Below are 15,997 nucleotides of genomic sequence, written 5' to 3' on the forward strand. Positions count from 1 at the left end.
AGGACATCTCTGATGATGGTGTACACTTTAATAAAATATTTAAAGCCAACTATACCATTCCTGGATAGTAGCTAAAAGGTGTAGCTTTCACAATTCTTCACGCTGTTCTTTTATTTCAACCAAGTGTTCCTATCAAATGGTTGAAATAACCTCAAACCAAACCTTCTCTACTTGAAATACATAGACTGATGTGGGTCAAAGATCATTGAAAGGCACTAGAGGCTGCTCTTCTGTTTGTCATTAACACTAATGACTTCCACATATGTCAGTGGATTCTGAATTAAGGGACTGATGCCACCTCACAACTGACTGATTCTCAGAGTAAATAATTTTATAACAAAGTGTAGCAACAACCTAAGTATTTCATAAAGATGTCTACAGTGCAGGTGGGCACATTTATGTGACTGATATGTTCCTACAGGAACACATTACCTACTGCCTGCATGTCATTCCTTCCTCCTGCAGTAACCCCACACGTGCTGACATCATCCATCGTGTGCAGCAAGCACAGTATCAGCAGCATGTTACAAGGCAGATGTAGAAGCAGCATGGTGGGTGAAAGGAAGTCAGTATATGAACATAAGAAGATGTAATTTTATTAGGAACAACCACAAACCAAATAAAGCTCTTCAGCATACAGAGGTGAAGCACAAGCCAGAGGAAAGCGATTCAAGCTCCCTGAAACTGTGTTCTGTAACCAACTTCATTAACTTTGCTTCTTAGATGAAGCATGGCTGTCAAAATAAATTTGGCTTTACTGGGACAGCTACATAATGACAATCTCAACTGCAAACTAATACACTTTTTTCCTAGGGCTGCTACCTATATGGCATCTGACTCACACCTGTTTTATTCTTTTCACTTGCGTGTGGGTAGACTACCTCAAAGGTGAAATTTTTCTAGGTTACATCGCACCTATAGAGATAACTTTACAAAAGCTTATGATGTATTTTCGTAAGGTTGCAGTGGAAGATCGAAGTCTCAGGGGTGTCAAGTAAGATAATGGACAGATTCCAATATCTTATTTTAAAAACAGGAAATAATCCTATGCAAAGGCAAACAGAAGCAGTTGCAACATAGAAGAGAGATTGTAAAGGTCTTGACCAGTGATGGCATGCATCTAAACAGCGCACTGGAAATGCAGCAATACTTTTCATAAGAAAAGCAAGAGGCTTATTCTTTGTAATACTGTGCTGATGTGAATGAACCTGTAATCCTTCATCTTAAGGCAAACAAACCCCAAAACATTTGAAGAGAAAGCTTTGCAGGCTTTTACGTGCCTCAATGACAACCTCTGGCTATCCCTTGTTAACAGAACTGTATCAATGAATAACAGTTGCTTCCATCAGTATTTTAGAAACTGCTTCATTTGAAAGGTAAACATTTCAATATCAACCTCTAGTAGCCACATTCAAACGCAGATTTGTCACAGTAAGCTGTAAACATGGTTCTTGCTGTTGTCACCTGGCCCCGAAATCATCCACGCTTTATTCTGAAACAGAACTGCGACTGTGCTTCTCTGATCCATCCTGGTCATCAACGTCTGGGTACTCGGTAAGATCCAAAGTCAGCACTTGACTGAACATAACATCATCATACTGAGAAGAAGGATCACACAATTTAAAACATTTCTGTTAACTGAAATAAGCATTTCATAAATGTTTATGAGATACAATAATGAGCCTAAGTTACAAAAATGATCTTTTCAGTGAGCCAGTATCTGCACTTAATTCTGAACACAAAGTTCAAATCCAGCAACACAATTATATACAATTCACTGCAGTAACACTTAAGGTGTAAATCAGTACTTCGGCAAAACCCAGTGTCTGTTATTTAATAAAATTTGGTAATAATTGTTACCTCTGGACATACTCCAATCAATGCATCTGCTTTGGAATAAAACTCTTCCTTTAGAGAAATAACTATCATTTGGAACTGCTGATGTGCCTGTTCTCTTATGAAACTTGATACCTTTGGAAAGAAGCCAAATATTTCAGTCAGTCAGTTCTGGCAGACTTAAACCATGCTATAGTTAGGGAATGATCAGGAAAGAACTAACTAGGGTAGCTGCAGAACCCAGTAATTCAGTTCTGAAATAAGCAGGATAAAGGAGAAATAAATGGTATTAAGACAGATACTTTATATGTTCTTAAGAAAACCCCTCAGATTTGCTGCTTTTTGAAAAGATGTATGAAAATAAATCATTCACTCCAATTAATAAAGTTACAGAAAAGGGCCAGTGCCAATGAAAAATATTTTACTTAATATAACTACAAAGGAAGGTGGAAATTCCTGAACAAGGAAAATAAGTGTGAAAAGGTTGTTACTGGCTGTATACTACAATTATCAATTCTTATGCAGACAGCAGCATTTTTTCAATGATCTGTAAAATAAAGGTACAAATACAAATTGGCAACTAAATAAATCAGTGTTCCACAATATAAATCAACTGCTGAATAAAGGAAACCCAGCACCTTTTTAATTAGACTTTTGTCTGCACAGTTATATCCATGTGATAGGTAAGTTATTTTTTTTAGTGGAAGAACTGCCTTTAGTGAGTTACAGAATTCACGTTCATTTTACAGTGTAATTACAAGTAAATTATTTGAGATCTGCTTTAGTAAATACTTAAATGGAAAGAATGCAAAGATGACGACTTGGTTCTAAGCATAAAACCTGGACACCAGTGAGTACTAGCAACATAAAGTTTTCCATATATCATTTTTGCTCACTTGCAATATTTAATTCCTCTGTCTGAAGGTTTCGGTGCTTTCCAGCAACAACTGCATTTTACAGATACAGAAAGATACACGAAAGAGCCCAGAAGCAAGGAAACATTAGGTTAATTGTACTTGCAGATCACTGCAATTTTGCTTTTGGTCATTCTGCAACTGAAGACACTTTCCACACATGCTTAAATAATCTAACTTTCCTTGTAACTATACCGAGATAGATGTTGAAGCCAATGAAAGGAATTTTCTAGGAAACTACCATTTCGTCACCCTTTTCCTGCATTACATGGGCAGCTGCTCTCCAGGCACATTATACGTTACAGCCTGTACCACAGGTTGCCTCCTTCATATTGCTAACATGAAAAGCAGCCCCTTTCTGTCATCCTGCCCCAACTCCTCCACACTGCATCTTGTCAGGGGAGCAGCAGGCAGGAAAAAGACTGCACAAGGGCAGTAAGCCAAACAGGACGTTCTGGACAGGGGCTCTGCAGCCAGTATCCTCCTGCCTTACTGGAGATGGGCACCTCCAGCCATGGAGGTTAAAAAACAGGTAGAATCCCAGTTCAAGTTCAAAGCAGGAAGCTCAGCATAACTTCCCAGTCAGGTTAGATGTGCCCCAAGGATTCAACTAAAGGATTAACGTAGACCGCACTAAGGACATTTCAGGGTTAGCCCCTAATGTGTAATATAACCTAAGTTTAATAGCTCTCTGGCTATAAATTGGTATTTATGGATGGTATTTTTATAAATAGACTATAAGTTCTGGTCTAATATACTTAAGCTTTCTGCATTACTGTCCTTTACTTTCTTGACTATACATCTTCAAAACATATATTACTGTTGCTGATGAGTCAGATGAAATATGGTACCTTCGAACTGTAAAAATACTACCAATTGAAGGTTATAAGCCTGGGAACCATGTGGCAACAACTGTTAATGACAGCCTTTTGTGGGCTATGAACGTGATTTTTAACTGAAGAAAAGTAAACCAGATTTCAAATACGTTTGAATTTAGAAATCTAGTTGCATAAAGGAAAAATCAGCTATTCTTTGTAGCGTTTGGAAGAATGGTGCATTCTTGAAGTGGCCATCTCTTTCACCAGATATGTCAGAACAAGCCTATTCAGAAAGGCAAACTGCAGCCAAATGCCTCATTAGTGTGTCTCATTAGCTGTGTTAATGCATCATTTGTAGTCTCTATGGAAAGTTGGTAATATACTAGAAATCATGAACTTCATGGAATGTGTACGTAATCGGCAACTGCTGCATCCATAACTGCAACAGGAACTTATCTGGATGGCTAGTTTATCCATGTAACTGGCAACTTTTTTAGGCATGACCTGGGACCCCTGCCCAGCTCCAGACAGAACCATGGAGAATTCTACACTCGTATCCAAAAGACCACAGAAGTCTGCAGAGATAGGAAGTACTAATCATCTGATATAGTGCCGCTTTGATAAAAGGCAAAATGTGAAATTCAGCATGAAACAGTAATAGCAAACAAGACAGACAGTAAAGGAAAATGTGGAGGCAGCCTGCCTAACTAAGTCATCAGCCACGATACATTTGTCTCCAGATTTACCAGTGTTTTCTGGAAGTTAGTATTTAACCAGAATACGTGATCTTCAGCTGTTATATGTCAACTCACAGTGGTCCCAAGTGAAAGATTAATAACTAGAAGTGTACCCTGCTAAAAAGCTTAGATCACAGAAGTGTTCTGTGATCTGATGCGTAATCTTGTTTCTGATCATGTCATCGAGAGCCAAACCCTAAAGCCTGCTTAGTTATTTCCATTACAGTCCCATTACATCTAATCTGGTGTTGCTGAAACACACTGGACTGAGTTAAAGCAAACTCAGGGCATCATCATCTGCTCAGAAGTACTGGATAATGAGCATCCCTCATGGACTTGTAGCCCAAGGAATATTTAAGGAACTCGGGTTCAGGAAAACACTTCTCACAATGCTACACTGAGTCAGTAACCTCCGAGGCTGAATTCTATCTGGCAGGCACAAGTAGTGGAGCTTCCCCAGCTGTCTACTATAGAGGTATCCTCCAAGCAAACTCTGCTGTACTTGGCACATCACAGTTAACTCCTTTAGGAAAGGGGGGTGGGAGAGAAGTTTGGCGTTTATAAAACTGTTTTTGTTTGTTAGGCTCCACCAAGACTGACAATACTATTAATGCAATGAGAATTACAGCTTGATCTTTACATGGAAAGGAATGTTTCCACAGAAGAAAACCCAGGCACCTGCAGAGATCCTTTTGATTCTTCTCCTACATACAATCTCCTTGTATCCTCCCAGAGGCTCAAGTCTACAGCTGGCAATCTTTACTGTTTATATTCTATCATAAGTTTTTGTTACAGTGAATGATTGTTACCAAAACAGGAAAGAGAAACTGAGAGAACAGGAAGTTACTTTAATAAAGAATTCATGTGACTAGAATGACAGGAGTGATAGCCCTTAATTGGTATTAACTTAAAAATATTTAGTAGGCAAGCTAAAAATAAATACTCCAGTGATAGAATGACTCTACTTTGACATGACACTCCTTTCTACTTAGAAGTAAGGGAACTCAAAAGGCTTTAAACAGTCCAACCAAACCAGCAACTCACAAGTGACCTTCGTGTCAGACTGTACCACGTGGTCATGCAGCATGCTTTCACACTCCTGACCTATTTTTCTCAGCTTCACAGTTTGGGGACTGATTAAAACCCAGTTAGATTTCTATCAATTTAAACCTAGCCCCAGTCTAAGATCTCATACAACCATTATTTCAGCCCTAAACCAAATATATATTTTAGAACAGGTTAAGATAGTGTAATCAATCTCTTTAGCCAAACAGCCTGTAATGAAGAGTAGTGGTCCTTCTACAAAAGATACTATATTCTTGATAAAAGGATAAGGTGAAAGGGACCAACTTACTTTATCAATGTTTGCGTTATCCAGGGCAGCATCTATCTCATCTAAAACAAAAAAAGGTGCTGGCCGAAAACTGTAGAAGACAAAACAGTGTTTCGCATTTAGATGCAAAAATGTTAATAAACATTCTGATTACTTTAGAGATTCACTTACTCCATCATAAAATTTTGATAAATAGTAATGACAGGTAAAGAATAAGGACTCCAGTAATGCTCGAATAGAGTATTACAAATGTGTTTAAAATATTTTTTTAAGTTTATCACTATCAATCTTCCTGCCGCTTACTCGGCCACATACTTGGGTAATACCATAATATTTCTTTTACCTGTGTATAGCAAACACAAGAGCCAGAGCTGCCACAGATTTTTCACCTCCTGACAAACTGTCCATTGGCATAAAGCGTTTTCCTGGGACCACACAGTTAAAGCCAATGCCTTCCAGATAAGGCTCCTCAGGATTTTCAGGACTAAGGAATGCCTGGAAATGCATAAATTTCATTATTAATAGTGACATTTATAAAATTATTAAGATGGACAGGCTTAAATAGTGACTGAGCTAGTGTTGAAGCTGGTAAGGTGGCTTCACTTGTAGGAAACACCTGTTCATCTATACCAAAGAGTAGCACTATAAAATTTCCCAGTGAATATGCCTTAATGAATCATGAGCCAGGAGGCTAGTTAACAAAACCATTTGGGAAATGGCTCTACATATTTGTTATTTACAAACTTTCAATTACTGAATAAACTTGATTTTATCACCTTTTATGTAAGTGCTCTATTTTTTATTATTAGAGTTTTAGACTTCAAAAGCAGTTTTCTTTTTTGTTCAGAAGTAAATATACTTCAAAATTACACTTTTTTGTGAAAGGTTAGTTTTACAAAACCTAGCTTTGGGCTGGATAAAGATTTTAATATAGGTAGCCTTTCTCTATATTTTATATCCTGCTTCCCAGGTCCAAAATGTAAAAAGTGTATTTTAAAGGCATGTCCATTTTACCAAATCATTAAAAAGCATGATTGATAAGCTAATTGGTACATGGTTTATTTTTCTCCATTGAAGAGACAATAAAACAATGCAGTCTCTTCCCCTCTACCCAAGCGGATACAGACAAAAACTTCCTTAGTTGACACTCATTTCAAATGACTCCTCTCAGATCACAGACACAGTGGAAGAAAAAGAAAATGAAACATAACTTTTAATTTGATTTAAAATAATTTCTGTGGTACATAGTCCTGGAAGTAATAGCACCTGCAGCATCTTTGTTTTGTGGGAAGGATGCATATTTTCTTCCTTTTCTCTGCCGAGAATGCCTGTCATTGTTACTACAATGTTCTTCAGGCTGTAACCATGTGAGAGTTGCATTGCGAGATACTTGACTTCTATGCCACTGCATGTATCTATGCAAAAGGAATATGTATGGACACTGTGGCTTACTAGGGTACATCAATTCCTTGCATATCAAGATATGAAAGGAATGACATTCCTTTCTCCACAGAAGAGGAATGAAAGAGAACTGGTGGTGAATAATGAATCTGTGTCTGTGCAATTTCTTAAGCAGTAGTTTCTTTTAAAGTACTGTAATACACAATGTGCTGATGAAATAACTTTTAGTGAGCCATACATTCAGTGCACAAATGTTCTGAGTCTACGTCTGGAAGTTAAACTAACTCGATCTACCAAAGCTTCTCTTTCCTTGACTAGATAGTAAAGTATTATTAATATATTAAGAAAAATAACAATTTGTAACATGAAAAAATCTTAAAGGTTGCTTAAAAGGCAGCTGTCCAAGCTGCACCTTAGGCCACTTCCTCTGATGGCAAACCTCAGAGCTAACCCTTTCCCTTAGCTGACCAGAACAATCACCACACAGAGCAAGCACTTCCCTTCAGTGCAATTGGACCAGCTTCCTTTAGCTGCTATGTTAGTAACTAGCAGGCAGTTTTAGCTTCTCAGCTGATCACAGGATAATCTCTTGACCACAGGTTACAAATCAAGGCAGAGCATCACAGGCCACAGAAAGACAGCACCCAACTAACTACTTCCAGCAATGACCCTGGAAAATACTGGTTGCTACAGAGGGATTCAAATTCAAGACCTTCCTGATATTTAGCCTAGGGAAGAAGGTATATGCCCAGTAATCATGAAGAAATGCGTTATTATTTATATTTGTAAAATTATTTCTACTTTATTATTTGAAGATATTTTTTGATTTATTTTAAGTATTTACTGAGTATCTGACTCAGGGAAAACACAAACTCTGAAGTTTAAGACAGACAAGAGTTCAAGCCTGAGCCTTTTAAACATTCAACCATCTACAGAATTTGATGTAACCAAAGCATTTGGAAGTTTCCTCTTTACTTTTGGCGTTAATACTGGAACACTAGCGAAGATTAAGACAATTGTGAGAGTTTTTCTACAGGTTTCTTAAAAGTTGCAAACATATTGAGTCTGTCCTATTAAAGTGTTTATTTAAGTGGGGTATAAGAAGCTTCAAAACCTCATATAAACACTAGCATTGAAATAGTGATTTATGATTTTTAGTTTTATTTATACTAATGATTAAGTGTTTTTAACTACTTATTATTGGTATCACCAGGTCTGTAAACCAATGTTATTTTTAAATTGAAGTACCTGAATGTATTTCACATTTGTGTCATGATAATTTCAGGTCTGCTAAACACAAACTAAGTAGTTCCCAATTTTGTTAACACTGTAGACCACATTTCTCTCTCTAATGTCAAGCGTGCTTTGGCACATTATATACCTATTATATACCTATTCCTCCTAACCCTAACATTCCAAAGTCTTCATTATTGTGTGATTTTCTTCTTCAGGACTGAAGCTGTCTTTGGAAACACACAAGTATTAGTAAGTTCTCTTATTCTAGATAAAGCATCCAGTAGACCTTTTAAGTTGAGCACCTAAGAACATGACGCACCTGGGCACTACTGTTTCTGCAAAGTTTCTTGTAGATCTGATCAATAGCTAAGGAGGCATGCTCAAAGCACTGGTTGAAAAGCTCGTATCTTTTTTTCTTCACCAGTTCAAATTCTTGCTTGTATATTCTGGCCTCCTTTTTGCTGGTCTCAAAAGCTATTAAAAAAATTACTTAAAATTACCCCTTCATAAGCCTCTAAGCAAATACACAGAAAAAAATATATATTGTGTACCATAACAAACAAAGGAAAATATTTATTGCATGAAAAGGTTCTAATGCACATACAAGGAGCATACCAGTATTATGAATTTCCTTCCAGATTTCAAATGGAGGCCCCAAAACCTGAAAAACTAGGATGTATTCAGATTTGCCCTATGCCACGTTCATCTGGAGCAATGAACAAAATACCTCTCCTAATTCCTTCTGTAAGCTGGACAGCCTTAAGCAGCACCAGTTTTTATATGTTACAGCTTCAGAACTCCTTGGTTTGCTTAATACATTGTTGGTGTCTGCAATGCTCTTTGAGGACACCAATAATTTTGCAGTAATGCTCGTGACTGAGTTCTGGACAACATATGTATGTTATTTCAATTATTTAAGAAAAAAATATTTTATGATTATAGTCAGTAATTTTTAGAAAGTAAAAATACTTTATAGTGTCATTTGGCCACGAAGTATCCTTCCAATCATTCAAACTGTATTTCAATACCCTACAGCAAAGTATATGTTAATAGAAGTGCTTACATATAATTAAGAAGACAACTGAAGATAAATACGCGAGTACAAAAAATGCCTTAATATCTGAAAGCAGCAAAGCCAGCAGGACCAACCCCAGAAAGAGGAATTGCAATTAAGGTGAAAAGTGTCAAAGTCACAGAGGAGATTAATATGAAAACCTCAGTGTTACCATCTACTGATTCTTGGAACTTTTCCCGAGCCATCTGCAATTTCTCTACTGCTCTCAGGTTTGGAGCAGCTGTCTTCATTAAAGTATTCTCTTTAGATTTTATTTCCTGCTGCATCTGGATCAGATGATCCTCTATATCTTTATCAGAATCTAGGTCCTAAAGAAAAAAAATAAAATTACTAAAGCAATAAAACTTGCTTTTAGGCCAGGACATTTCAACATGTATGACAGACTCTTATGGTTTCTGGAAGAAGTACCCCACTCATCTAATAGCTTTAACTGGAGACACAGCAAAACACAAAACCCCACCCAGTCTTAGCTCTCAGAATAAATTTACTAGGTCCTAAGATATTCTTCCACAAGACCCCTAGAAAACAAACAAATTGCCTTCAGTCTAGAAGTCTGGGTTAAAATGCAACACAGGAGGGGGACTGGCTGGCTTCACTACTTGATTTGTAAGGAAAACCTTCTTCTTGATGAATTCTTCAAGACATGTTATGACTGATTCGTACCTTGCTTTGCACCTAGCCTCTGACATTTAATTATTTTCCTTATGATTAAAGAGGAAAAAAATTACTACAAAAAAGTACTAAGAAAACATGACCTAACAGACTGTTACAGAGGGAAGTACGGTAAGTCTCAGTTTCTGAAATACTACAGAAAGCGGTACAGTCTCCCTGGTAGCCAGTAACTGGTTTCAAGAGTTTTGAGTCATAACATATAGTGTTGGAACTTAAAGGCAGAAGATAAAGGACGAAGGAAAAGTCAGAGCTGTATTTACTATTTCATCATTCTATTTTTACGGTTTAGGCAAGCTTTAAATTGAACTTAAGTTATATGGGAAATTGACCTATCCAGAACCCGTTAGTGCTATATATGATTGCAAAACCAAACCACACGTACACACTTGCTTAACAGTATTTTTAATAAGTTTCATTTCAAGACGAGGGTGAAGAATAAATATTTTCAACAAATAAGATTTTAAATAAAAATAAAAAACTCATTCTCTAATAATTTCAAACAAACAAACAAAAAATACCTTCAGGTCTTCTGCTAGGCTGCTGTAGTCTATCTGAATTGCCTCTTCCCTTTCAAAGATACCTGATGTAGTCCGAGTGTCTTCCGTTTCAGTTCCTAGCTATAAATATGAAGGATATTCCGGTTCAGAAATTACAGTAAACTTAAAACTGTTAAAACAATACAGCAAAAGGATATAAAATGAGGAGACAGTGGTAACACGGCATGAAGTGAAGTAAACTTATTCCATAGCTCCTCCCCTAACCAAAATGGAGTTAACATTTAGTGAAGTTCTATTTAAAGTCTAATTAAAAAATGCACTGCTTAAATGAAGATGAAAACATCTGTTAATTTCAGTTTGAAGCAAAGAGGAAAACAGCAGTAGTTTATTTGTAATATATTTAGAACAATGTGCATACTGTATATATACAGATTGGAAAGATTTACATTACAAGTCCTTCAAAACCATAGCTCTTTTCTTTTGTAGCAGTGGAGAAAGTTAATTTCTCCTCACAAAAGATATGCTGTAGAAAGAGGGATGACAGAAAACTAATGAGGGTCAACCCTCTGACAGCAGGTGTATATCTATTTTAGCCTCTTCATGGTTTTAGATTTTAGACAGAATTTGTATTATCAATGATTAACCAAATATTATCTCAATCCATATACACACCATATTTATTTACATTTCTGCACTGGCCCCTGTGTGTCCTCTGACATATCTGTATGTAGAATATTCCTTCATACCAGTTTTCTTACACCACAAGAATTTTACATTATTTCACTGGAATACATTTCAATCACAAGGAAAAATACTTGCAAACAATATTTGTCTATGAAAGTAAACAAAAAATCCTTCTCTTAAATGGACGAGGCCCAATCACATTAAAATGTTTTATTTATTTTAACATTACTAGGCAAGACAAACAGTCCTGTAAGGAAAACCAAGTATTTTTAAATTCAAGAATTTCTGAACAATTGCTCCTCCGTGATATCCATCTTCCATAAACATTTAAAGTACCTCTACTTCACTGATGTCATCCAGTGATCCAGACAGGAGCTTTATTTTCAAGTCCTGCACTTTGCATTCAAGAAGCATATTATGTTGTCTTAATCTTTTCTCTTCCAGGGAGGTTTCTATAGCTGTAGCTTCCTTTTGTAATTTTGTAGTTTCCCTACATACACAAAAGGCACAAAAAAACCTGAAGAGCAGAAGCATCACTGCCAGTAACATCCACAGTCATACAGCATGAAAAAGTTACCAAGAACAAAGAGGGTTTTTTCCTCTACAATCCCCATCAAACATAAAGGAAGGCGGTACTTAACTTCTTCCACCCCTTAATTCTCCCAAATTACTCAAGAGGGAGCCGAGAACCACACACCATTTTAATACAGAATAGCAGAGAGCGAGCTTGCGTGCTTAACTCTTAATTCTATCGCAAGGTAAATGCTAGCAGTGCAGATATAGTTTCAGAATGTTGCCAAGTTCACACTACAGTATGTACATCCACCTTTCCTAACTGCTACTACATTCTGTTCAGCTCTGCTGAACATGTAAGGAGATTTGATCCTTTTAAAGTTTAACCAAGTATCTTTTACCGTTACTCTTCTTGAAATACGCCTTCATTCTTTGCAACTAATTCCTTTGATAGCATCAAGTTGCTAAACAAGGCAGACACATAACAGTCTTATACTGTTAAAATTCCACATTATAAAATGTGTTTATATAAATTAGTTATATATATAAACTAATTTATATAAAATTCCACAACTTCCCCTAGCCTTACTGTGCCAACATGTCGCGTTTTTTAAACATAAAGAAGATGCCTGATTAAGAGACACTAAACATATCAATAACAAGCAAGCATAAGAAAACTGAAGCATAAACTGTCTCCAAAGAGAACAGGAAGGACAAAGTAGTGTCCTAATATTAATTTAAGATATTCACCACTCAAAAGGCCTGGAAGAAAGGAGAACATTGAAATCAGAAAAAAAGAATAAGAATTCTTATTATTGGAATCAACTGTGCAACTCAAAAACATGAAACTACCAGCAAACTTTATAGGCCCCCCCATCAAGTTGCAAGCCAATACATACTTACCAGATATCACAAGATGACCCAAAACTAGGTAGATAAACCATACAGAATAACACCATCTTATTATGAGATGGCTCTCATGAAATAATCTTGTTCACGCTACTTTTGGGAACCACTTACTGCATTAGAAATACTTTTTGACTAATGCATACGGTAAGTGCAAATTACCATTTCACTAATTAATCTGTCACAGGAAAGCAAAACAAGAGAAATTCAAACATCTGATCACTAAACTACTTCTAAATATTATCACATTAATTGTCTTCCCAGCAGTACAATTAGTAATTACCTATTAAGAGTTAACAATGTCTTTCTAAAGTCTTCAACTTCATTTTGGGTTTTTATAACCTTAGATTTATGAGCACTTAATCTATCCTTAAGATGTTGCTGCTCCTCCACAATTTCATTCACTTTTTCTAGCAGCTTTTCTTCATCCTGCATAGAAATATTTACATTTGTAACCTTTCATGGTAAACCTTGATATAGAACCTTTATTATAGAAAGAGTTAAAGTTTAAACCTGCTTTAATACATCCAAATGTGTTACAGCACAAAATCTGAAAGGCACTGGGAAAACAACCCGTCTTACACATAGGAAGATCCAGACATTTCGTACACATATGTACAGCCAGCTCTGGATTTGTGACTGTACCGGACTAAACTATAAAGCCACCAAACAAGGCAGGGACCCTAGGACACCTAAGATCTGTAGGCTACTCCCTATTCCTCAGTTGTTCCCCTAGCCCTCCAAGAAGGATCCCATCTGCTGTACATCTACAACATATTTAGCAACACCTCAGGTAACTTGAAATCCTTTTGAAAGTAATGTTCATTAAAGGTAAATCCTGAGGTACTCTGCAGAGAGTAAAGAATCTGTGGAGATACTCTTGAGGAGTCTTCCCTTACAGAACCCATACCACTGCTAAATCACTAGATATCAGGTGCCAGAATATAGTAAACCTAACACTACATGCATGAAGACATGGTCCTTAAGAGCCTAGTATTATGGCAACCCAATTAAGGCCTACTGTTGTTGCAGTATCCAAATAATCTTCAGAATTTAAAACAATCAATCCTTCTCCAGGACAAAAATATCTGATTTTGCTCGAAGTTGTATTTCAGAAGAATTATCCATACAGGCATGAAGTCAGACATGCACGAAACCATGTCTGACTAAACATCTATTGTTTTTTCCTCAGTATCAGGAATGTATGTTTTCTAATGTTAAAACACAGAGTTCAAATGATGCAAATGTTTTTTTCTGCCTACTCCAGGGCAGTTCTACATTTCACTTTTGTTTTTTATTTAAAGCACTATTATACATCTTCTCTCCTTCACTTTCCACCATAAGCATAGTTTATTTAACAAGCAACATTAACGTAATAAAAAAGCTAGTTATGAATAGATAACACTATGAAGGAAGAACCCATTCATATTATTTCAACTAAAAATCTGAATTAGTTTTCATAGAATTATTTAAAGTCTATTAGTAGCTGTGAAGCACCTTAAAGATGCAAAGTACCAGGAGTTGTATGCTATTACTCATAAAACTTTCTAATGAATCTCAACCACATGCTACTAGTTTTATCTGTAGTCATATGCTGCCTTGTCATAAGCTGAACACAACACTGTACATACAGTAATCCCAATTTTAATTTTTAGTAAGCATCCTAATATGATAGGTTATTCCAAAGTTAGTGTGAAAATATGCAACTCCATTTTTCTAACATTTACAACGTCAGCACTGAATTAAGCCCTAGAAGAATTACTCAACAGCATCAACTAAGTTTATTCAAAATTTTAATTCAGTGCATTCTTCCCTCTCAGTCCCATATATATGTATATATCACAGTTACCTTCTGTAGCCCAATAATTGCAGCTTCATCTTTATGAATGCTCTCTCTCAACTTGTTGACTACGTTTGTTAATTTTTGTAGATGTTCACGATTATATTCCAGCTGAAAGTTTAGTCGTGTCTTCTGATTTTCAAACTCCAGTCTAGTCGAAGTACAGTATTTCAAACCAACACTTACAAAGCAGACTAGTAACTGTGAAGCTATTACAATATGTATCTAAATAGTCAAAGTGAAAACATAAAAATGCTATATTCTATGTGAACACAAAAATTCACAGACGTTTGGATCATTGATTCCACTACACCACATCCTGTGGATATACCAGAGGTTACAAAAACACAGTGATAATAGTTAAATAAATACAATATAAAGACACATCATGGGCACTCTCAATATGGCAAGTGATATTAAAAATGCAAGTATCTCAGTATGAATGATATACCTGTAAATGATGTGGATATGAGCTGGGGAAAAGCTGCACTGATGCCATAGATTCATTCAGTGCCTGCACCCCCCTGCTCAGCCTCCGCAAACCTCCTAGTCAGTTGCCATGTATGTTTATCTGAGTATTATAAAAAACCCATCTTAGTTGGGAGATGGCAATTAAGAAGCATGAGACCAGAGCTTTTTAAGCCATAATCAGGCTTACTTATCATCTCTCAATTGAGACCCGTATTTGTTTGCAGGGGTACAATGCCAGAAACTTCTTCATATGCTGCTGTGACCAAGGACTGAAGTAAAACTAAACGGCTGTTTAAAGAAAGGTACCCTCTCAGCTGTTACTGTCTGCCTCTGAACTTTGAGCTTCCCAAAATGACTTACTAACACTGCACCTGTTCTGGCAAAAGCACTGGCATAACACCAGCTCCAGACTCTTAGACCTGGGCAAGAAGGCACCACAGCATAGGCTTACAGGATGGCAAGTTAGAGCACAAGCAAGGCCAAGGCCATATGTGCAGTGTAGCATAAGGTCATGCAAAAAACTCCTCTTTTCGTTGTTCTGACTTTACACTTCACCAAACTTCAGTTCTCACAAACATAAATAAATGATTGAATCACTTCAGCCAGCAGGTGCTTTAACTGCAACTGAACACACCGTACTACTACCTCATTGCAGCCCTAGCCAAACACATACATTTGGACTAGTTTCTGAAAACCAGAGTGTCTTAGCAGCTGAAGAGATGACTGAAAAGAAAACTGAGCTCAGTGCTAGCTATTACACTAGTTCATGTAGAAAAGGTGTATTTTCTATAAAGTCAGGAAATGCACAAACTATCATCTGCCTGAAAATTCCTGTAGTACAAGGAGATAGTTCATTTTAACATCCTTGTTAAGACATGCATTTGCGGTCCTGTGACATGTGCCTGTTTGAAGGGAATACCAGCTAACGTTGCCTGTTGAGAAAATTAAGACCCTGTTTTCCTTAACAGCATGTCCCTATACCAAATCACCGCATCTTACACCCAGTTCTCTTTCAAGATTTTTGATACACGAGTTACTCATCCATCCTCAGTCTGCGAGCCATT

At 36.7% G+C, this 15,997-nt stretch overlaps 1 protein-coding gene across 2 annotated transcripts in view; it reads right to left on the minus strand.

Annotated features, from left to right (window-relative positions):
- Nucleotides 1–78: 78 nt before the first annotated feature.
- Nucleotides 79–15,997, minus strand: part of SMC1B (structural maintenance of chromosomes 1B) — a 35,923-nt gene continuing 20,004 nt past the window's right edge. Inside the window, exons 16-25 of one of the 2 annotated variants that reach the window (XM_037389595.1) lie at nucleotides 14,472–14,613; nucleotides 12,906–13,051; nucleotides 11,540–11,693; nucleotides 10,541–10,639; nucleotides 9,502–9,658; nucleotides 8,595–8,749; nucleotides 5,982–6,133; nucleotides 5,660–5,729; nucleotides 1,861–1,971; nucleotides 79–1,598 (exon numbers count right to left, since the gene is read on the minus strand). In XM_037389595.1, the coding sequence (XP_037245492.1) occupies nucleotides 1,488–1,598; nucleotides 1,861–1,971; nucleotides 5,660–5,729; nucleotides 5,982–6,133; nucleotides 8,595–8,749; nucleotides 9,502–9,658; nucleotides 10,541–10,639; nucleotides 11,540–11,693; nucleotides 12,906–13,051; nucleotides 14,472–14,613 (1,297 nt within the window). In that variant the 3' untranslated portion in view covers nucleotides 79–1,487. The remainder of the gene's footprint in view (nucleotides 1,599–1,860; nucleotides 1,972–5,659; nucleotides 5,730–5,981; nucleotides 6,134–8,594; nucleotides 8,750–9,501; nucleotides 9,659–10,540; nucleotides 10,640–11,539; nucleotides 11,694–12,905; nucleotides 13,052–14,471; nucleotides 14,614–15,997) is intronic. The other variant, XM_037389596.1, reaches the window with a different exon arrangement.

This window comes from Falco rusticolus, chromosome 5 (assembly GCF_015220075.1).
Source record: "Falco rusticolus isolate bFalRus1 chromosome 5, bFalRus1.pri, whole genome shotgun sequence".
In the NCBI taxonomy this organism is placed as follows: Eukaryota; Metazoa; Chordata; class Aves; order Falconiformes; family Falconidae; genus Falco; species Falco rusticolus.